Here is a 23,882-nt window from a genome sequence, read left to right on the forward strand (position 1 = left end):
CACCCCCAACCAGGTAGCATTCTAATTAAAAGAGAAAGTTGATTTCCCTGGGCTTATTTGTCTTCACTGCTGTGTGATCTTGGCTCAGTCATCTAGGATTTTCAACATCCTCTTGGAAGTTAAGTGCCTGCTATCTGCAAGAACTAAGTGCCACGATCTCAAAGCAATGACAGTCCCTTTCCTCTGAGTTGGGCTTGGCCACCGCAGACTGCAAAAGATGCTATGACGATAACATAAAGATACTGACTGAAGAGGGCTGGAGGAGACAGTTCAGCAGGGAAGAGCACTGGCTGCTCTTGCAGAGGACCTGAGTTCAATTCCCAGCACCCATATGGTGGCTCACGACTGTCTGTAACTCTAATTCCGATGAACTTGGTGCTCTCTTTTGACCTCCTTGGGTTCCTGTACACATGTGGTACACACACACACACACACACACACACACACATATACACATGCATATTTTTAAAATAATGAGTATAATAGCTGATCTCAGTTGTCAGTTGTCAATTTGATGAACTCTGGAATCAGCTGTAAGGGATGCTATAAGGAAATATCCTGATTGGTTAACCAAAGGACATTCCTATGAAGGAGTATCCTGATTGGCTAAACGTAAGACATGCCTGTGAAGGAGTATCCCGATTGGTTAACTGTAAGGGATGCCTTGAGGGAGTATCCTGATTGGTTAACTTTAAGGCATGCCTTAAGGGAGTATCCTTATTGGTTAACTTTAAGGCATGCCTTAAGGGAGTATCCTTATTGGCTAACTTTGATAGGGAGCCCTGCTCCACTCTGGAGTGGCACATTCCATTGCCTGGGTTCCTAGAGTGTATAGAAAGTAGAAAGCCACCTGAGCATGGGTACTCATTTCTCACTACTTCCTTACTATGGATGCAAAGCGCCAACTGCCTCAGGTTCCTGCCGCTGTGGCTTCCCCACCTTAACAGACTGTAACTTTGAACTGTAAGCCAGAATAAAACCTCCCATCCTGAAGTTGCTTTTGCCAGAGTATTTTAACACAGCAACCAGAAAAGTAATTAATACACAGAGTCATGCAGACAAGAAGAATCCCTTTCAGCCCAGGCATTCCTGAAGGCCTTAAAGAATGGGCCCATTTCCACGTTCTTGCTATGTTGCGGGAGCTCCTTCCGCTCCTTCAGTCAATAGCCACTGAGAGACCACCAGCTGCGTTGCTAGAGAAAGGCACTAAGCTCTACAAAGGAAGATAAACCCCATTGTGATATGGTAAGGTGAACAGACATCATCAGTGAAGACACCTAACTGAAATCATTTAGAGAATAACGGTGTGTGCCAGGGGTTAGCCAAAACTCTCCTGATTCCTATGGTCAGGCCTTTACAGTCTGGCTTCTCCCTAACTATTCCATGTTACACATCAGTAGATGTATGGCATGGTGGCTTAACCAAACCAGCCTACAATTGGGTCAAACCTCAAGACTGCTTGCTAGTCCTGTTACCCTGAGTGAATGGCCAGCCTAACTTCCTCATGTATAAAAGGGAGGAGGAGGTACAAAACCCCAAAGGTTGTTACAAGAACTTCAGGAGAAATTCACTAGCTGTCTAAAGGCCTTTCTCCTGTCTGGTATAATTTTTCTTTCTCTCTGTAGTGATAGAATACAAAACACCAACTAAATGACTACAGTTGCTTCATTCTCATAGAAAGGTGGAGACAACACGACACAATTTGATGTAGGAGTGTTTCTATCTATCTGCTGTTTCATTGGTTAATTAATAAAGAAACTGCTTGGCCTGATAGGTTAGAACATAGGTGGGTGGAGTAGACAGAACAGAATGCTGGGAAGAAGGAAGTGAGGCAAGACACTTCAGGCAGTCGCCATGCCTCTCCTCTCTGAGCCGGACGCCAGAGAGCAAGCAGAGGGCAGTTGCTGCTTTTTTAAAGAAGGAGAGACCACGCCTCAATGGGCTGGTATCTCAGCAGCTATTGGCTGAAGGAGCAGAAGGAGCTCCTGCAACAACAATTCTGACAATGAGGTGAGTAAAAGCTATGGCAGAGGCTTCCAGCAACGTCCTTGGGGAACAAGCCCAAGAAGCCCACGCTCATTGCCTCTTGTATTCTTCCTTCTTGTGCTCAGGATATTAAGTCAGTGGCTAGAAATGGAACCTCCATCCCATGGCATGCAGGAAAAGGAGAGCCATGAAAAGCCTACCCTGTGACGGCAGCCACTAAGGTGCCATGTGCAATCTACCACAGGTCTCCATTGCACAAAAAACAGCCCTCGTCTCTGGGTCACTGCTCTTTGAGATGTGTCAGTATTCATCAAATTAAATCCATTACTGACAAGCCTTGCTCTGTCTCCTCCTCTCCTTCCTCCGCTAAATGGATTCCATTAAAATACAAATACATGACACCCTGCCTCAAGGGAATAGGGTGGGAATCGAAAGGGGAAGACATCGATGTCCTCTGGCCTCCACAAGCATGCACAAGGTCACACATGTGCATGCACACACACACATACATCACACATTCACACACACACACCCCACAGGAATATACACACTTTCTAAATTCTATGAGGATGAAAATAGATTCTCCAAATCTATACTACCTACAACTATAAACTATAAACAGGCCCAGCAGGAGTTCATACCTCTGGAAGGCAGTAAGGTCTTATACACATATGACCAAGCATTTGTAAGCAACACTGGACAGCTCCTTCGAGCACATGGAAATTCTCTACATACAAGTGCCAATAGTCATGCAGTTAGCACACACCCATTAGTTCAAGTCCTCCAAGGATGTTCAGGCCAGTAGAGACTGCCATGAAATGAGTTAAAGCTCGTATTCTTCAGATTTTGATTCAAGCATCCTTCTGTATATGCGTTGCTTTTATTGGCTAATGAATAAAGCTGCTTTTGGCCTATGGCAGGGCAGAATATAGTTAGACTGGGAAAGACAGACAGACAGACAGAGAGAGAGAGAGAGAGAGAGAGAGAGAGAGAGAGAGAGAGAGAGAGAGAGAGAGAGAGAGAAGGCAGAGTCAACGAGATGCCATGTTGCTGCCAAAGGAGAAAGACCAAGAACAAGAGGTAACAAACCATGAGCCTTGTGGTAAAATACCAAATAATAGAAATGTGCTAATTTAAAATATAAGAGCTAATTAAAAACACACCTAAGCTATTGGCCAAGCAGAGTTGTAATTAATATAGTTTCTATGTGATTATTTGGGACTGGGTGGCTGGGAACAAATGAACAGTCTGTGCCTACAAGGGATGGACAAATACTGATAATGAATATCAAAGAAAAGCTGCCCTGGCTTAGGAGTCGGCTCTGCCAGGCACTGCCCTACTGTGTCCTTTCATTTGTCCCACTGTCCCTCAGTCCCACGAGGTGAGCATCACCACACCCCAGTATCCCAGGTGAGCCACGGAGTCAGCTACCTACCACTGCTTCAGGCCCATCACAGGTAAGACAGCCTTGCCATGGGACTACGAGAAAACCAACAGGGCTCTAACTTTGACCTATTTCATAGGCAATGCTTGTTAATTAAGAACTGTGAGCGGCAAGCTATAAGAAAACTAGCATAAGCCATTGCAGACTTTTTATACTTTTATTGATGGGCACGCAGATGGCATGCATCAAGTCTTTTTAAATGCAGATTAATGCAGTAGGAATACAACACTCAAAAGCATTTCCCTAACTGAAGTCTTCTGGTAACAGTTGACTAATAAACTCACATGAATTCTTTCACTAAGAACAATGAAGAACCTACGCAGATTGCTTTTAAATCAGCTTGAATGCATCAGTAAGCCAGCAGTGCAGCAGGGAATTATGGGGCCAAATCGCACACTCAGAGGGTGCCCAGCAGTCAGGCAGCTCTCCCTTGGGACACTTGCCAGCTCCAAGGCTAAGCTAAGACACTGAAGGCCTAAGCGTTGCTTCTGACAGCTCCTTGGCTTAAGGAAACACAGGCAAACGTCTAGAGGTGATAGAACAGTGGGGGCCTGGTAGCCCTGCTTTTAGCCGGAACTAACTGGCTTTCAGACAGACCAGAGTGAACCAGAAAAAGATTTTTGCCGTAGGGCATTTCGACTGTTGTTCAAGCAAGTGAGGCTATTGCTGTGCTCAGCTACACACACACACACACACACACACACACACGAATTCAGATATTCTCTGAAGAAAATGTCTGCATTCTAAATATTTCTATAATTTTCACAAAGAGCATCTAGTACATAATGAAAATTAAACATCATGTGAGAGAAAGAATCTATATGAACAATAAGAGCAACTGAGGAGTAGTGGAGGCAGATACCCTAGACGGCAGGTTATTTAAAGAAGACATTAAAATAATTACACTCAGTATATTTGACAAGATAAAAGGCAGGATCAAGAATATCAGGAGAAAAATTGAAGTATAAAATAGGCAAAGTGGCAATTCTAACTCTGAAAATCTATCTAAGAACTGCTGTGGTTTGGATGCTGGAAGTCCCAGAAGCTCTTGTGTTAAGGCTCCATCACTAGGTAGAGCTGGGGGGAGGGGCTTGAGGAGAAGGGGGATCCCAATGGGCAGTCCTTAGGTCATCCTGGGGATGTAGTCATCTTGAAGGTCACTAAGAGGTCTCTCTTCCCCTCCCACCTCTTCCTCTCTTTCACACTTCCAACCCTAAGATCTGCTCACTCTAGGCTACTGTCCTTACCGGAAGTCCAAGCCAATGGGTCACATGACTCAGACTTAGGTCTCTAGAACTTAAGACAAACTACACTCATTTACCAGGCCATTTGTCTGTGTCCCTTACCAGGGCACCAACCAAAACCTGAACGTAGAGGACGTTTTAAAAGTAATTGGGTAAAATGAAAGAGTGAATTGGGAAAGTAGGAGAAAAGCCAAAAGGAAAAAAGAAAGTTCAGAATCAGGTGTGGAGAAGCAAAAGGTTGGAAAATACAAAGAGAGGGTGTAAAGAGACGGAGGATGGAGAGTGGAGGGCTAATCTGTCCTTGAGGCTCAGGAGAAGGGAAGGCATTTCCAAAACTACCACCAAGTGACTCAGGCTGTGAGAGAGGTAGCCATACTTGGTCCATGGTCTGTCCTTACATGGCCTAGGAACTGACAATGGTAATCACTTTTTAATTAGACAGACAGACAGACAAATAAATAGAAGCAGATTTGGGATTGGATAAAATTCATACATTAAAAACCTTTCCACCCATTTCCAGCAAAGGCTCGGTGACACCTGAGGTGCAGGAAGGAGCAAACCTTTGTGAGGCACTCAATCCACCCTCTGACTGATTTCTGGTCACCAAGGGGGATGACAGGGGCTAACAGGAGAAGCAGGGACAAGGGTGCAGACTGCCTGCCTCCTGCAGCCACCACAGGCCACCCACAGCTCTCAGCCGAGGCTGAACACGCCTCTGAAGTGCTTTTCAGGCCTTTCTTTGTGTCTGACTGACTCCACTTCACGTGAAGGACAGCCAGGCTCCTGACTCCAGTCCCGATTCAGACTCCACTGTCCCTTGCTGCTTCATTATCCTTGCCTGCTGTCTTTGTAAACTGTAGATCCCTGACAGATGTGTCCATTGCTAAGCATGTCACCCTGAAACTGCTCAAGGATAAGGAGAAAACAGAATCATTAGAAGTGTGGGGGCGGGAGGGTCCCAGCAACAAAACGAGAATTGGAACAAGCACTGAATTCTCATAAGAAACAACGAAGCAGAGACTTAGAAGCATATTTCCAAACGGCAGGCTAGAATACAATAAACAGTGCAAACATCTCACAGAATTAAAGTAAAATAAAGATATTTTCAGGCAAACAGAACATAGAGACTTCAACAGCAGACTTGATGGTACTAACAGGCATTCCCAAAGTAGGAAGGGAGGTTTAGCACAGATAAGTTAGAAGGTTGCCAAGGGATGAAGGCAAGAGAGAAGGTAACAGATAAAACGGTGTCTTTGCACAGCAATATACACCGACTTCAGCAGCACATAAACAGACAGGGAGGCGACTATTAACACCCTAAAACCCTTGTAACGCTTGGGAAGAGGTGTCAACACTAATTCACAGCAGGAGCTGAAAAGTGAATGTTCAGGGTACTGCAAAAAGAAGAAAAGATTAGTGAGAAAAATACAAAACATTCCACAAAATGGGGGGAAGGTTGGGGTTCGGGGGAATTTAGAAGAAAGGGGAGCATAAGACGGAAATGGAGAGGTCATAGTGGATACACAGAGGCAATGGCTTGATGCTCTGGGCCAACGGCAGGCATTTCTCATTGTTTTCTTACTGTTTGCTCACTTGCTGGCTGGCTAGAAACACCAGCGTAGATGGAGAGATAAAGAGATGGCTCAGCAGTTCTGAGCACCGGCTGGTCCTCCGGAGGACCTGGATTCAGTCCCCAGCACCTACATGCTGGTCACATCCAGTTCCAAGGGCTCCAATGTCCTCTCCTGGCCTCTCCGGGCACATGACACACATTCAAAGATGATAATAATAACAGACTCAAATAAAAAAATCCACTGATTTAAACTCTAAATAGGAGAATATAGCAAAGGCTCGTGTTAACAGACAAGAACACAGAGCACATAAGCACTAAAAACACTGGCAGAGCTTCAAATAAATATTACCAGACAGATACATTTCACAGTGTTCAAAGGTTCAGATCACCCCAAATATATAAAATTTAAATTTTAAAACAAAAGTATTTGTTCAGAAGTAATTAATGATAAAGGGAGTAAGTCCTTCGACATATGCATGAGAACAGGAAGGACAGAGAAAGACAGCAAAAGGAAGAACAAGACAGGAATTGATTGTTAATTACATTAAGTCCTTAATTTAAAAACCTCCTCAAAATAAGGACCAGTGACATTTGTTGCCAAGTCCGACAATCTGAGTTTGATCCCTGGAACCCACAATGAAAAGAGAGAACTCATTCGTGCACTGTAGCATGCAGCACTCAAATTCTCTCTCTCTCTCTCTCTCTCTCTCTCTCTCTCTCTCTCTCTCTCTCTCTCTCACACACACACACACACACACACACACACTTTACAAAAAAATCTAAAAAATAGGAAAATCCAGCTCTAATTACCTTGTTGGTAGATTCTGTCCATTTAGAAACAGAGGTAATGTTAAAACTCATAACAAAACTACAGCAAACAACACAAAAGAAGAACTATAAATAAATCTTAAGAATATAAATAAATCAGTGATCAAACTGAGTCCAGAAAAAAAATCTGTTCTTGCACAGGCATGAAACAGGTGCAATCCATGCCTATACAGATGTGTGGTAGATAGGTATCTATGTCTTTATGGACATGTTACAGGTAGATCCATGCCAACAGAGATGTGTGATAGGTGGAGATCCATGTCTGTACAGATGTGTGATAGGTGAAGAACCATGTCTGTACAGATGTGTGACAGGTGGAGATCCATGTCTGTACAGATGTGTGACAGGTGGAGATCCATGTCTGTACAGATGTGTGACAGGTGAAGAACCATGTCTGTACAGATGTGTGACAGGTGGAGATCCATGTCTGTACAGATGTGTGATAGGTGAAGAACCATGTCTGTACAGATGTGTGATAGGTGAAGAACCATGTCTGTACAGATGTGTGACAGGTGGAGATCCATGTCTGTACAGATGTGTGACAGGTGGAGATCCATGTCTGTACAGATGTGTGACAGGTGGAGATCCATGTCTGTACAGATGTGTGACAGGTGAAGAACCATGTCTGTACAGATGTGTGACAGGTGGAGATCCATGTCTGTACAGATGTGTGACAGGTGGAGATCCATGTCTGTACAGATGTGTGACAGGTGGAGATCCATGTCTGTACAGATGTGTGACAGGTGGAGAACCATGTCTGTACAGATGTGTGACAGGTGAGACTCCATGTCATGGTGAAGAATGGAAATACTAGAATGTGGGCTGGTCAAATGGAACCTGAGTAGGAGGGGAAAAAGGACGAGGGGAGGAGAAGAGAGGAGAGGAAATGAGAGACTCCAGTCCACAGAGCAGTGAGTCTCTCAATGCCCTCCCCTCAAAGCTGATCACTCCATGGGCCCTGTGCCAAGCACGGCATCTGAACCCTACACTTCCACTGGAGCCTCTATTAAAGAAGCCATCTGTCCCTCCAACATCCTCCCTTCCACGAGCAGGAACAAGAACAAAAACTGCTGCATCCATACACCCACGAGAAAGTCCTAGAAATGCTATGGGAGCAGCCAGGTGATGCTAACCCTCTAGCCTGGTCTCCAATGCTCACTTTGAGTTAGTGGGCACCTCCTGAAGTCGATGGGCCAAAACTTCAGGTGAGCAACTTGCGTGAGATTCAGCGACAGGCCCTGGCACACGCGTGCAGGGCTGGCTGGTGATAATGGGGGGTTGGTGGCAACTCCAACACCTGGCCCGCTCATCTCTCCTCAGGGAATGCCTCTCCGTTCCTCTGAGATGACTCTGAACGCACACGAGTGAGGTGTGCTCTGCGGTGTGCACCTGTGGCTGGCTCCCAGCCCTCACCTGCCCTTCTTTCCAGTAGACACCCACTGATTCCTCCGCTGCCCAGGGAAAAGGGGTGGAAGGGGGAACATCTGGGCTTTTCTTTCCGAGTCGCAGAAATGCGGGACAACCCTGCATCTAACAACAGCAATGGGGTCTTTGTTTGTAATTACAGGCATTATTTTTAGAGTACTTTTCGTTTAGAACAGAGTGGAGCGAAGTACACGGAGCCAGCTGTCACTAATACCTTGCACTAGCCCGGCACGATACAACCACTGAATCAATGGCGGTGCTTATTATTAGCAGAGGTACAGAGCTGGTGTCGAGAGACACGTGGCCATCCCAACGTCACACAGCGTCACTTCTCTGCCCTGTGCCTCCTCTTTACCAACTCCTCCTCCTCTCTAAACTCCCGGCGAGCACTCCTCTCTCCACACGGGATCAGAGAATAGGTAGATTTATTTCACTTAGCAATGTAAGCCCACATTTCCTCCACATCTTTCCCTGACGAGGTAGCTCTTTTCTTGATGAACGATATTCCAGGATAGGCTCAGGCCACAACGTTTCTTTAGTTACAGCAACATTTGGAAGTCAGCACTGAGGAGCACTGGACCAGCGCAGACTCTGCCCCGCAGGACCCTCCTCCTCTGGGTGCCCTGCAGAGTGGGTGTGAGAGCCTTGGATGCCAGCAGACTCAAGGGACAGCAGCCTGCGGCAGCTCCTTAATACATATCAATGAGGCTTCGGGCAAGCACATCACTGCGACTGGAGGCACGGGGACAGACATGAACATCCTGCCGAGTTCTTGATTCTGTGCCCCTTCCCTTGGCCTTTATACTTTTCACATCTGTGTGAAGGATTTCTGCTACCTAGTTATAGTCAAAACTGAGAAGCAAGCAGACTAGCTGTCTCAGGGTGGGAAGAACTAAAGAGGGAACACGCTCAAGCCGAGGCTCAGGTGGAAGCCGGGAGGTGTTGTGGCCTTCACATGGCCTGAGGTAAGACAAGACAAGGGTGAGTAGGATAGGTTAGGACAGATGCTGTGGGTCAGAAAACAATCTGGGGGAAGGCTTGGGGCTGACACAGAGTCTCCCCAGAAAGCCTAGGTTACTCTCAAACTCACGGTCTTTCTTCTTCAGCCTCCTGAGTAGCTGAGATTGGAGACCTCCAACACAAAATCAGACTTCTTTTCATTTTTTTTTGTTTTTGTTTATTTGTCTGTTTGGGGGGGTTAAGATTTTACTGTATCTCCAAGGCTTGACTTGAACTCAGTATCCCCTTGCTTGAGGTCTGTCCCACACCAGCCTGTAGCCAGCATCTTTAACAGCACAAAGCTGGCCCAGGGTGGTTTCCAGGCAGCCTCGACTTACCATGACAGAAGGTAACAAGGGTCTAGGGACTGAAACGTGGTCTTCCTGGCAACCCAATCCTCCAGCAAGGCAGCATGAGAAAGCACAGGCTGAGGTACGGGGAGCCCACAGGCCAGCCTCTCCCCACAAGGCAGCAGGCGCCAGACAAGAGGACAGACTGCTGCCCCCTCCCTACTTACAAGACAGGGACAGCACCTGCTCTGCAGAGTGGGGTAGACCAAGTCCAAGGAGGCAGCGTGACAGGCACAGGGTCACACACAGTAGAAAAATCACCCTCTCCTTACTCCCCACAGAGCAAAACATTTAGGGCCCTTAGAAGGTGGAGAGTCTGCTTCCACCAGCAAGCCTCGCTTGCTTTTAGTGACTATCAGCCAGAAGCTGGCACCAGCTGGCTGGGCTGCTGCGTGTTACCCAGCCTAGGAGGAAGGTGATGCCTCTGATCAGCACACCTGAACAGTGACCCAGAGACACACAGCCTTCCCTTTTCCCCTCTGCTCTTCCACACTGCAAGAGCAAACAAGCACCAAGGTTTCTGTTGGAGAGGGAAAGCTTCATCCCTCACGACCCCAGTGCAGTCAGGAAGCATGCCAGGCCAACCATCGGCCAAGGGCTCCGACATTCCCCTTCCGAGCGTCAGCTCCCCCAGTCTCCAGACCTCTGTCCTGCAGCCCAGTGAACTACACGCAGACATATCCCCAACAGCCCCCAGAGCAGATGGTCACCCACAGGCGGAGAGTGACGCAAATGGAGGCCATCTACATAAGGGAAGCAAGCAGAAACAAAGGGGTCATTTTCAGCCCGAACCACCAAGAGGGCAATAGCTACAACCTGGATCCAAGACCACAGGCACTAGTGATTCTCTCCAGCTCTTTCCTGAGCCAGACCTGAGCTGGATCCAATCATTTCCCTTCAAGACTGTCTGCCACCACACACACACTTGCACACACATACACACGCACACACCACACACACATGCATGCACACACACCACACACATACACACGCACACACCACACACACATGCATGCACACACACCACACACATACACACGCACACACACACATACACACGCACACACACACACACACATATACATGCACGTGCGCGCACGCACACACACACACAGCAAAGACACTTGTCTTGCTCCCTCTTTGGTGGTTTCCACTGGCACACAGACCACTGGCATAACTGAGAAGACACCAGGAAAAGTTAGTTAAACTCCATGTACTTTTTTAAATAACAAATAAGTCAGTAGTTTCTTCATTCTTCCTACATTCTCCCAGAATAAGAATTTAGACCAGAGAGCATTATAGTCTTAGCTCATATATAGTCAGCGACGACTTCATCCACAGGTAATGGGAGAGTGGGTGTGGAGTGTGAGCCACCAAACCGTTAATCAGAGCACTCCTAAGGGACATCACTCTACTTTCCCTAAGACTAACTCTGGATGCCCCTCGTGGCCTCCCAACCTCTTCTGCCTGCCCCCAGACCAGCCCTCCCCTCCCATTATGTTAATGATAGCTTTTCCCACAAGGGTGGCCTTTGGGGACCGGTCGGTCTGCCCTCACTGGGCGTCATATCAACATCACAGTTGCCTCCTCCACATTACCACCATACCACCATACCCACCATACCACCATACCACCTACAACCATACCACCATACCACCATACCACCATACCCCCATACCACCATACCCACCATACCACCATACACCATACCACCATACCACCATACCCCCATACCACCATACCCCCATACCACCATACCACCATACTCCCATACCCCCATACCCCCATACCACCATACCACCATACCCCCATACCACCATACCCCCATACCCACCATATACCCCCATAACCACCAGACCACCAGACCACCTACACCATACCCACCATACCACCATACCACCATACCACCATACCCACCATACCACCATACCCCCCATACCACCATACCACCATACCACCATACCACCATACCCCATACCACATACCACCATACCACCATACCACCATACCCACCATACCTACCATACCACCATACCACCATACCCACCATACCCACCATACCCACCATACCGCCCATACCACCATACCCCCCATACCCACTATACCACCATACCCACCATACCACCATACCACCATAACCACCATACCACCATACCCACCATACCCCCATACCCACCATACCACCATACCCACTATACCACCATACCACCATACCACCATACCACCATACCCACCATACCCACCATAACACCATACCCACCATGCCCACCATACCCCCCATACCCAATTCCCAACTTCTCCCCCATGTTTCACAAGTCCAGGAGTCGCCACACAAGTTAGAAGTCAGCGTGGCGTGCCCGTTTCATCAGCCCTGTCATCGGGAAGAAGGGAGAGAGGGCAGGAAGGGCACCAGGTGATTGAGATCACACGTGGGGCAGATCTCCCTGTGTCTGCCCTCTTGCCTGTGAGCTCACAAGGTCTTCTCCTTCTCTGACCTCCAGTGACCTCCGCTCATCATCGGCTAAACGTCCCCCCTCCTTCACTTTCCTCCCCTGGCACTGAGGGCCAAAGGGCAGAGGCACGGCCTCTTATCTTTACAAAGAGCTTCTGGAAGTAAGGCCAATGCATAGCAGAGTAAGAGCCCAGCAAATCTGAGCTTGGAGCTGGCAGGGCACTCAAAGTGGCATGGACCAGGCTGCAGTGGTGACCGTGGTTACACCAGGAGGTCCTGAGAGCCGACCCCCAGCTCCCTCACATCATGACTGGTGTGTGAAAGACACTTTCAGCTGTCACCCAAGGCTTTAAAACTGTCCTGACTGGATCCCTTAATCCAGGAAGCACGGCTTATGATCATGAGGGGGTAGGAGAGCTGGTTCCAAGCCCTTACCTCCCGAAGCCTACAGATAGCAGACACCTTTCCTATTACCAATCCACCCTGTGAACCCGGAAATCAGGCCATCACTGGGTGCTCAGAATTGAAGGCTTTCCAGCTCAGCACACACAGTGCCCGAGGACAAGCTCTCGGTCCTGTTAGCCTCCAGGCTGAGGAGCCACACTTTCATGTGTGTTTGTAGCTCTGCCAGATCCCAAGGTGAACCCATGGATGCTGAAGGCCTGTTCTGCTTAGCTACAGAATTCCAGCACCGCTGCAATAAATAGCACATGGCTTATCTTACTAACCCAAGTGGCTGCGTGAGTGTGTGCATGTGTCTATATCTATCTGTGTGTACATGTGTGTATGATGGGTGTATGGTATATATGTATATGTGTGTACATATGTATATGGTGTGTGTATGGTATATGTGTGTGTTTATGTATTGTGAACATGTGTATGTGGTATGTGTGTTTGTGGACATGTGTGTATGGTACATATATATATTGTATGTGTGTATGTGTGAATGGTATATTTATGTATGTGTTTGTATGATTATGTGACTGTGTGTGTACAGTATGTGTATGGTATGCACTTGTGTATATATATGCATGTGTGTATGGTATGTTTATGTATGTGAACATGTGTGTACAGTGTGTATATGGTATGTACTTGTGTGTGTGTGTATATACATGTGTGTATGGTGTATATGTGTGTGTATGGATGTACACAGGTATGCACAGTACACAGAAGCCAGAGGAAGACATCTGGTATCTTACTCTCTCTCTCTCCACCTCATTTCATGAGACGGGGTCTCTCACTGACACCCAAGCTAAGTTGCAGCTAGGCTAGCTGGCAGCAGCTCCCACAGTGGGGCTGCAGGGATGCAGGTACACCTTGTGTGCTAGGATTTGAACTCGGGCCCTCTTGCTTTCACAAACACTCCTGCCCATTAAGCTCTCACAGACCCTCAAGGGTTAGATTATTTTTATTGTAATAAAAAATTAATTTCCCATGTGTATATGAAATGCTCTTTTGAATTATAATAATTCCCTTGAATTATCCAAGCCAATGACACAAACTCTTTTGAAGCTGTATCCACAGAGAAAAGCATTTCCCAGTGTGCTCTGCACTCACAGAAGTGATTCTGAGTTTGCCAATGGTCTGTCCCCACTCATTTCAGCTCCTTGCAAAACTCAGAAGCCATGCAGGAGTTAGTCCTTGACATGCTTGCACACACGTGTAATGCCACACGGTAATACAGCACTGAGGAGGCTGAGGCAGGAGGATTGCAAGTTTAAAGTCAGCCACGTTACAATTGCCAGGCTAACTACACAAGACGCTGTCTCAGAAACAAACAAAGTACTTTGAAACCTTGCACACCAGCAGAGCCGGGGCTGTTCTGAACCGAGAGCGTGTGTATACCATGCTGTGTCCTCCACACTCCAACCTCAACAGCACTTGGTAGGGAAGCTCCCCTCGGCCAGAGAGTAGCATGGCCGTGTGGTTTCCCGACAGGATGCTGATGCTGGTCTGAAGGCAGAGGCTGCCCTTTACCCTGGAGGATGTGCCAAGCCTCAGCTCAGCCTCCAGATGACTGCCGAGATGACGTGGTTAATCCTCCTGACCCTCTGCCATCTGAGACAATATGATCCCGGTGCTGAACACACTGGCTTATCAAGCAAGTCGCCTTTTCTTAATCCAGAATGGAGGAGAACTCCCCACTGAGCACCAGCTGCATGGGAATCTACACTGCTCTGGAAGGGTCTTGCCATCCTTGCTCTCGCAAAGGAGACATTCGCTCCTAATTAGTCCAGGGGCCCCTTCCTGCCACAGGCACCCACCTGTTCAGCGTCTACCTAGGCACATCCCAATCCCAACATGGTTGCAAAGCATTTACAAGACTAAGACTCCAAAGCAACAGACCCTACAACCACCGCACTCAACTCCAGCATGGACCCGAGGAGCCTAGCAAACAGTCCCCTCCAAACTCATTCCAACATTCACCCAGAAGAAAGAACGAGAGGAAACACATCAGTGACCACCAGTTAGTAGCCTGTGAAACAGTCAGCCCCAGAGCAGATAAAGAGAAGGCCCCACCCTCAGAATATCCAACAGATACACATCCAGCGGTTGAGTGCTAGGGGAAAGGCTCCCTGGTGCAACGGCCATGCATGGCTGCTTCTGCAGCTTCCCCTCCCTGAGCCACCGGCTGCACTCCACACGGAGGAAGAGTGAGTCTTTGGTCTCTTCTTCCACACCCGCTCACTGACATGCAGGGCCTCTGGGCCTCCCCAGGCAGGAATGACAGGCAGGGTATCCATGGCACATACGCCCTCTGTTGTGGCCATCACGCATGCTGCCTCCCACCCACTCGGGGGACTCTTGTGCTGACCACCCGCATTTCATTCAGTGTTAAAGACATGACAACAAGGTCCAAGAGTTGAGGGATGTACCTGACTCTCTCTCCCCTCCAGTGGTGGTGGAATCTGATCAGCAAAACCAATCTTCCCTGGATCACCTATAAAGGCACTAACCTCATCCACGTTCTCAAAAGCGTTGATGACGTCGTAGGGCAGACAGGACAGAAGGTCGATCACAAACCACGTCTTCAGGTAGTTCATGCGGATAAGCTTGGGGTCAGATATCACTTCCCCCGCTGGCCCAACAAAGGTGGTATGAAAATTCAGAACAATGTCCACCAAAAAGATGACATCTACAATGCTGTCCACCACCAGCCAGGCCACGTTGTTCTGCCTGGTCTTAAAGGAGACGTTGTAAGGGACCAGGATGGCCGTGTAGAAGGTCAGGATCAAGATGATCCAATCCCACGTGGTCTTAAAGACGCAGTAGTGTAAGATAATGTGAGGGGGGGTCTTTGGCGCCTCTTGCTTGTACTGGGGCAGGATGTCTGAGCCCAGTTGCAGGACCTGTCCAGAAAAACATGAACAAGAGAGACAGAGTTAGGATTTAACAGAATCATCTCACCAGTTGGCATCTGCCAGCGGCAAACGCTCACAACTCTTTGAACAGATCATTAGCAGCGCTAACAGATGCTGATGGAGAATGAGAGAATTCATGTGAGCATGGTAACAGGAGTGCTCATACTGAAATGAGGGCAGCCTGTGGTCTGGCTGCCTGTAAGCTGAGCAGTGTGCTGAACACTTCGGTTGCATCCGTCGTCTTGCTCATTTCTAAACACAACCTTGTTTGTGTCTTTCCCTCTGGCCAGTTTTATATGTGACAGGTGAGAAGCCGAGCAGGCAAATGAAGCTTTATTTAACCAATATTTACATATTTATTGTTTGGTGCCAGGAACAGTGTGGTGTAGGCCCTGAGCATCCGGCAATGAAGAAAGAACCCAGGGCCTACTTGCTTGAAGCTCAGTCTCATAGACACACTGAGGATCATGTCAAACTGTGCCGAGGGCTGATCTGATCACCTTTCCTGAGAAGGTGGGGAGGGGTGCAGGGGTGAGACAGTCTATCATCCACCTCCCCCAGTGCCCAGAGCTCTTCTGGGCTTGAGGCAGAACTTTTCTTCTTGTGATAAGGCCCTCTCACTAGAGCAATTAAGGAAGCCTGGGGACTGAGGTGCAGCTCAGTCCGTAACATGTACAAAGCCTGGGTGTGATTCCCAGTACCACAGAAGCCAGGTGCGGTGGTCCCTGCCTATAGTCCCAACACTGGAGAAGGAGCAAGGAAAACAGAAAACTCCAAAGCTTGAGGTCATCTCAGCTACACAGGAGTTTGAGGCCAACCTGAAACACATGAGACCCTGTTCTCCTCCCACCAAAATGGGGAGCGTGGTCTCAAAGAATAAAGCAAATAAAACCAACTAAATAGAGTTGCTTCTGAAAACATGGAGTAGGAACACAGACACAGCAGGATGCTCCCTTGACTTTGTACCTTAGGTGTGCCTGGTCTTAGACTGGAAGAAGTAACCTGGATACCAGGGCACCCAGACAATGCCACTTTCCACACAAAGGCCCGTTCCTCCAGCTAAAGGACTGAGCACCACGCAGCTCCTGAAGACAGAAAGCCATCAGACCCTGCTGCTGGAGCCCTTTGCTGCAGAGACTACTGTGCCCTGCAGGAAAGATCCTCTTGGAAGCCGGCTTCTCCTTCCCAAAAGGTGAAAGCAAGCAGCCACCCTCTCTCCCTGAAGGGATGAATCATGCAGAGGAGGGAGCCCAAGATCCCACCATACTCCAGCAGTATAAGGTCACCCCTGGTACCCACATCCCAGAATGGTACCAACATAAGAAGAAAGAGTTGGGAGGAAGAACCAACCTTGTCGCCTCACAGCAAGGAACACCCTGCTACTCACAGAAGCACATATTTGTGATGCCAGAGGGCTAAAGCAGGAGAGGCAGTGCAAGTTTGAAGCTAGCCTGGGCCACATAGTGTATCCCTCTGTGTTAGTCGAGACAGATGACAAAGTGTTCTTTGACCCAAGCTTGATATAATCTGGGAGGAGCCTGCCCTGTCCTCTGCCATGTAAGTGTTATAGGGAAGCCACCCCAAACCAAAGTTCTAAGAGAGATTTAAAGTCAATATTCAAAATGTCCCGGTCCACAAACGCCATCTGTTATACGAAGAACCCCAGGAATAGCAAACTGAGTGAAAAGCAGTTAATCCATAGATACTAGCACCAAAAATGGCAGACATCAGAAGCATCCAACACAAGATTTCTTGGACAAGCTTGGAAACGAATGGCAACACAGGAAGTTCTGGCACAGAAAGAACAGATACAAAGAGGAGCCAAACAGATGCTTCAGACCCCTGATACAATAGCTACCAGTGGGTATCCTCAGCCATGGAACCTCAGGGGGTGGAGGAGTAAGCAACATGAAGATAAAACACAGCCTGAATTGTTTTGCAGTTACTGTTCTGTGACAGACAAGACCACAGCAACTCAGAGAGAAGGGCACAGTACAAGAGGACCAAGCCACCAGGAAGACGGTGTGGCCCTCCTGGAAATGCACTGAGAAGGATTTGGAGAACATAAGCAAGTGTTATAGAAATGAAGGGGAAACTCATCCGTGGCACATCTCTGTCAATGAATGAGAGAGAAGCAGGTAGAAGATTGGCAAGGATGGTACAAGATGTAGCTCAGTGGTGGAGAACTTGCCAAGGACCTTGAGTTCCATCCTTAGCATGAAGTAAGAAAGAGGGGAGTGATGTAGGTGTGTCTTCTATCTATCTGATGATTCCATTGGTTAATCAATAAAGAAACTGCTTGGCCTGATAGGTTAGAACATAGGTGGGTGGAGTAGACAGAACAGGAAGAAGGAAGTGAGGCAGATGGCTCAGACAATCGCCATGCCTCTCCTCTCTGGGCCAGATGCAATGAAGCTCCAACCCAAGATGGAAGTAGGCTAGAATCTTCCCGGTAAGCCACCCCTCGTGGTGCTACACACATTACTAAATAAGGGTTAATCAAAATGTGAGAGTTAGCCAGTAAGAGGCTGAAGCTAATGGGCCAAGCTGTGTTTAAATGAATACAGTTTGTGTGTTGTTATTTCAGGGCATAAGCTAGCCAGGTGGCCAGGAGCCGAGCGGGATGAAAAGCAGGGCTGCCTGCAGCTCATTACTACAGGGGAGGAAGGATGAGGGACAGAACTCACGAGGACATAGAACGCGATGATACCAGGAAGCCATCGAATTTGATACCGAGAGAACACTCTTCCCACAGAAGCAGAACATCCAGACTCTTCAAAGTACATAGAGCATTATCCAGAGAGCCCTATGCTAGTCTATCGGACAAACCCGGACACTTAAGTAAAACCACATAGCATCTGTCCTCCCCCACACACGCTGCAAATTGATCATGGAAAGGCAGCAAGAAAATATCCAAACTCTTTAAAACTAAACGCCACATTCTTTAATAACCCATGGGCCAAGTGGAAGTATCAAGAGACAATTTAAAATATGCTGAATTCAATGGGAATGCAAACTCAACACCCGAGAGCTGTAGAACGCTGCTGAGGCCAGCTGAAAGGGAAACACGCAGAGACAGAAGTGAGAGTCTCTAGCCAATAATCAACCTCTCACCTCAAGAACCCCCGCGAAGAACCAGCTAGAGCAAAGCAAGCAGAAGGAATAATAAACAGAAGTCAATGGAAGCCAAAGCAACAGAAGACAGAAGAGCCAGCAGCTGTAAAAGATCAATAAATTACACTGGGACTGGGGGGTTGAACCATAGCTTGGTTACTAAGGCCTTGGGTCACTCCCTAGCACCAACATATAAAATAAAAATAAAATAAAAACCAGCATCGACTGGCAGAGAAACAATGATGTATGAGTCGGAGATTATCGAAGGGAACCCCAGAGGCAAGGAAAGTGAGCAAGGAGGGGCAATGATGGCTCAGTACTTAGAAGCTTCAACAGATGGATCCCCAAAGGCACACAGTGTGGCAGCTCATAGCCCAGAACCAAGTGGACTATGCTCTTACTGTTCAAACTCCCAAAGCGGAACTCTCCAGGCCCAGGCGGTTTTAATGAAAACATCTCGAGATCTAAAGACAAATTCACAGCAATTTTTATACAATTTCTTGCAGAAAATAGATTCAGAAGGGATACTTCTCAATTCATTCTGTGAAATTAGTGTTATCTTGGCTCTCAAACCAAAGACTGCACAGAAAACTACAAATATCCCTCATAAACAGTTATACAAAAGTCCTTACCAGCTGCAGCAGAGAGCATTTAGCAGTATTCAAAAATGAATTACTACAGCAGTATATTCCAGGAGTGCAAGCTAATTCAATATTTGAAAAATCAGTGATTGATAAAAGTCAGTACCCATTCATGATATTAAAAAAAAAAAAAACCTTTGGAAATAGGAATATGAAGGAATTTCTAAAACTTGTCAAAAAGAAGGGAGACAGGGATGGAGAAGGGAGACAGGAAAGAGATAGACAGAGGGTGAGGGAGAGACAGGCCCTGTGACCTACAGTTACCCGACTTTATGATGAAAACCCAAGTGATATCCCATTAAGATGAGAAAAGGCAGGACACCGGCTCTTAAGAGTTGTGCTCAACCCTGTCTCACACAGTCAAGTCAAACGGGCAAGACCAGCATCCAGCTCATAAGGGAAGCCACCCAGTGAGCCCCCTTGCAAAGGGCACAGTGGTCTCTGAATCCACAGAGAAACCTGCAGAATGAACAGGGCACTTTAGCAAGTTCAACAAGACGAGAGAAACATATGAAAGCTATTGCCTTCCTGTAACACAGACACGAACACTAAAATGCTACACTCCCGTTTATAACTGCTGAGAGTCACGTAGGTGTAAATATAGAAAAACGTGTCGCACTCAGGTGTCGAAAACAACAACATGTTGATGGAACCAAGCCAAGCAGTGAGGAGACACTGTGCTCGGGACTTGGAAGACCCAACACACTAGAGATATCCATTCCCCTAAACGGACATCTAAGTTTAGCACAGTTCCTATCAAAACGCTAGTGAGAATCTTCGTAGATACATATGCTCAAAAACATGCTAAAATTATGTGGAAAGGCAAAAGAATTAGAATTGCTGAAGTAATTTTCAATAAGAAAGAAGTGGTTAGCCGGGGGTGGGAGGGGGGAGTGGCACATGCCTTTAATACTAGAACTCAGAGAGACAGAGGCAGGTGGATATCTGAGTTCGAGGCCAGCCTGGTCTACAAAGTGAGTTCCAGGATAGCCAGAGATACACAGAGAGACCCTGTCTCAAAAAAAAAAAAAAAAAAAAAAAAAAACCACACACAAAAAAATGTAAACAGAGACTGCTCATTGGTTTCCCGGTTGCCCAGAACCAAATAATCACACAGAGACTACATTAATTACAACACTATTTGACCAATGATTCAGGCATATTTCTAGCTTCTTATTAACTAACTCTTACATCTTAAATTAACATTTCTATTATTTTATATTTTACCAGAAGGTTGTGGCCTACCAGTGAGGTTTCAGAGTCTGTCTCCCCTTTGGCAGCTATATGGCATCTCCCTGACTCTGCCTACTCTCTCTATATATATCTCTGTTTGGATTTTCTGCCTGGATTTATTCTGCCCTGCCATAGGCCAAAGTAGCTTCTTTATTAACTAATGGTAATAAAACATATTCACAGCATACAGAGGGGAATCCCACACCAAAAAATGAATAAATAAAAAAGAATGAAGTGGTTGAAACTTGCCAAATTATATACATTATACATTAAACATACGTAGGTTTCTTGGATTTGTTCCTCTCCCCCTTGGGAGGGGGCATTACTTGAGTATCAATGGTACCTCTGCAAAGAAGAAAGTGGGGAGACCTTTTAACTGTCTCAGGATAACTACGGCTGCAGGAATTAAGTCTCAACTGTCAGTAGAAGACTAAACAAAGAAATAGAACCCAACAGAGGATCCAGGGAGAGACCCACGCAAATATGCTCAAGTGACTTTCACACCACCGGGGCATGTGAACACGCACAGGTCAAAAGCAAACCCTTACCTATGCTTCACACCTTAGCTAAAATGGATTAAAACTTCACTGGATGCAGATGTAAATGTAAGATCATATTTCAGGAGAAATATGTATGAGAAAAGCTTTAGGATCTTGGACTCAATGGCAAAACCACAATCTGCTCAATGAAGAACAGACACCCTGGACTTCACAAAGATGAGAAGACAGACAGAATGGTTTGGGGGAGACACATGCAGACACCCCGGACTTCACAAGGATGAGGAGTCAGGCAGGATGGTGGGGGGAGACACCTGCAGACACCCTGGACTTCACAAGGATGAGGAGACAGGCAGAATGTTTTGGGGGAGGCACCTGCAGACACCCTGAACTTCACAAGGATGAGGAGACAGGCAGGATGGTGTGTTGGAGCGGCTTCAGCAAAGACCTGGCATGTGGAACACACCATCTCCAATTCAACAAGAGGAAAACAATCCAATCAGAAAACATGGGGAAGACACGAGCATCCTCTCACTCTAAAGGATTTACAGCGAACCAAAGAGTACATTAACCAAAGGGAAACACAGAAAACCACAAGGAGCATTCCTGCACACCTGTCAACATACCTGAGAGGAGAAGGCAGTGCTGGGTACCAAAAGCAGGTGGGCAGGAAATGACTGGAACTTTCATGTATGATCAGTAAGAATGTCAAAGGGAATGGCTATCCTGGAAGAGTGTGGCAGCTTACAGCACTCAGTGAGTGGCTGTCACATGGCAGTGGGTAGTTGTACTCGGTTAGAAACACACTCACTTGAAAACCTATGCAAGAGCATTTCCAGACATTTCACTCACTGCAGACAAATACCAGCAGGACCCCTGAAGGCTTTCAGTGGACACGGGGTTAAGCAATTCAAAATACATTTATACCAGGAAACTGAAAGCAACCAGAAACGTACACTATACATACAGACATTACTCGTCTGACCCTCGGAGTAAAAGAATTTCAGGTTTAGGATCTATATAATATACCTTTAGTGTACATATGTGGATTCATCTATATATGCTGGTGGGGGGGGGTGTGTGCATGCATGTGTGTGCGTGTGCATGTGTGTGTTGTTTTTATTTTCAGATAGAGTCTCTTCATTAGTTTTGAGCTAGCCGATTAGGCCAAGCTGGCTACCTAGCCCAAGGGTCCACATGTCTGAGCCTCCTAGGAATACACATCCAGCACTTTTACAAGTGTTCTAGGGGTCAAATTTGGGACCTCACACTTGTGAATCGGGCACTTTGTGGGCTGTGCTATCACCCCAGTCCTTGCTACAGGCTTATGATCTCACTTACATAACATTGTTGAGATAACAAAACTATAGCACAATACACAGAGCAGGGCTGGGAAAGGGGTGAGAAGAGAAGGGGTGGGAGGAGAAGGGGTGAGAGGAGGAGAAAGTGGGCAAGCGGCTCACTTAGTTCTAGGACTGTGAATATTTAGTTACCGCCAATAAGTTTAATCTCTAAATATCAACCAAATGTAGGTGAATTATAGACACTATGAAGAAAGAGCCCCATGAATCCAGCTAAGGGAAAGGCGGGTGGAAGGGAGATGAGGTTTTAGAGTTTGTTGTGTTTTTCAAGACACAGTCTGGGCGACACACTACTCAGCTAGACCTCTCAAGAATCCAGCAGCAAACAGCCACACACTGCTTACAGACTGAAGCCACCTACAGATCCTTAGTTCTTGGTAACAAACACTCAGGAGGAGATGCCCTTTCTGAGACAAGTGGCCGTGCCTGTGACAGTTTGACAAAATCCACAATTATCTCTAAATGGATTTTCCATCCCAAATCTTGGGCACTATGAGGCCCTGCCTGAGGGAGGGAAGCCTGGGTCAACCGAGCCTTCCCACCTCTCCACAGTGCTACCACCTTCTCCTGCTGCAGTTATCCCTGCATGAGTACTCGGGAGGAACTGATGGAGGCACCAACGTAAGCGGGACCGGTACGACTGGAGAGAAAAGCATAAATGCTTTCATTTCCCTCTCCCTGTCTCTCACACTTTAGCCACAGGCACCGGCATTCTAGAAGAAGACTTGAAGTCTAGGACTTCTTTTGTCTTCTGTCCATGTTCCACGGGTGTATGATTTGCATGCGCGTGTGCTTGTTTTTGCATGTGTGTGGATGCACACGTGTGGTGGGTACGTGACTGTGGATGTGGAGACCATGGTTGAGATCAGGAATCAGCCTTGCTCACCATCCACCTTATTAGCGGAGTCAGGGTCTCTCGATCAAACCCAGAGATCACAGTGACAGCCAGTCTATAGTCCCCATGCTCCAGGGCTCCCTGTCCCAGCCTGGAACACGGGCAGGCTGCCACACACAGCATTTGTGTGGGTTCTTGGGGACTGGAAGGCAAGCACTTAGCTGCTAAGCCACTGCCCAGGCAAAAGTGAAACATTCTCTGCACAAGTCTGTTGAGAGAGCTATGGCGGATCTTAGAGTCCGACTTACGCTTCTGCACATGTCACTTGGCTGTGAACTCCTGGTGTCACCGTGACACTGTGACAGAAAGAACGTGGAATTCTGCAGAGCCAGCACTTGATGGAGGAGGGTCATCTGTATATCTGTTGTTTCATTGGTTAATTAAGAAAATTGCTTGGCCTGATAGGTCAGAACATAGGTAGATGGAGTAGACAGAACAGAATGCTGGGAGAAAGAAAGAAGAGTCAGGCAGACGCTTC

General features: G+C 47.2%; 1 protein-coding gene across 2 annotated transcripts in view; it reads right to left on the reverse strand.

Annotated features, from left to right (window-relative positions):
* The window catches only part of Kcnh1 (potassium voltage-gated channel subfamily H member 1), a 289,183-nt gene that overhangs the window by 182,834 nt on the left and 82,467 nt on the right, over window positions 1-23,882 (reverse strand). The window contains exon 6 of one of the 2 annotated variants that reach the window (XM_038349618.1): window positions 15,259-15,651. In XM_038349618.1, coding sequence (XP_038205546.1) covers window positions 15,259-15,651 — 393 coding nt within the window. Of the gene's footprint in view, window positions 1-15,177; window positions 15,652-23,882 lie in introns of both variants that reach the window. The other variant, XM_038349616.1, reaches the window with a different exon arrangement.

Source organism: Arvicola amphibius, chromosome 12 (assembly GCF_903992535.2).
Source record: "Arvicola amphibius chromosome 12, mArvAmp1.2, whole genome shotgun sequence".
NCBI lineage: Eukaryota > Metazoa > Chordata > Mammalia > Rodentia > Cricetidae > Arvicola > Arvicola amphibius.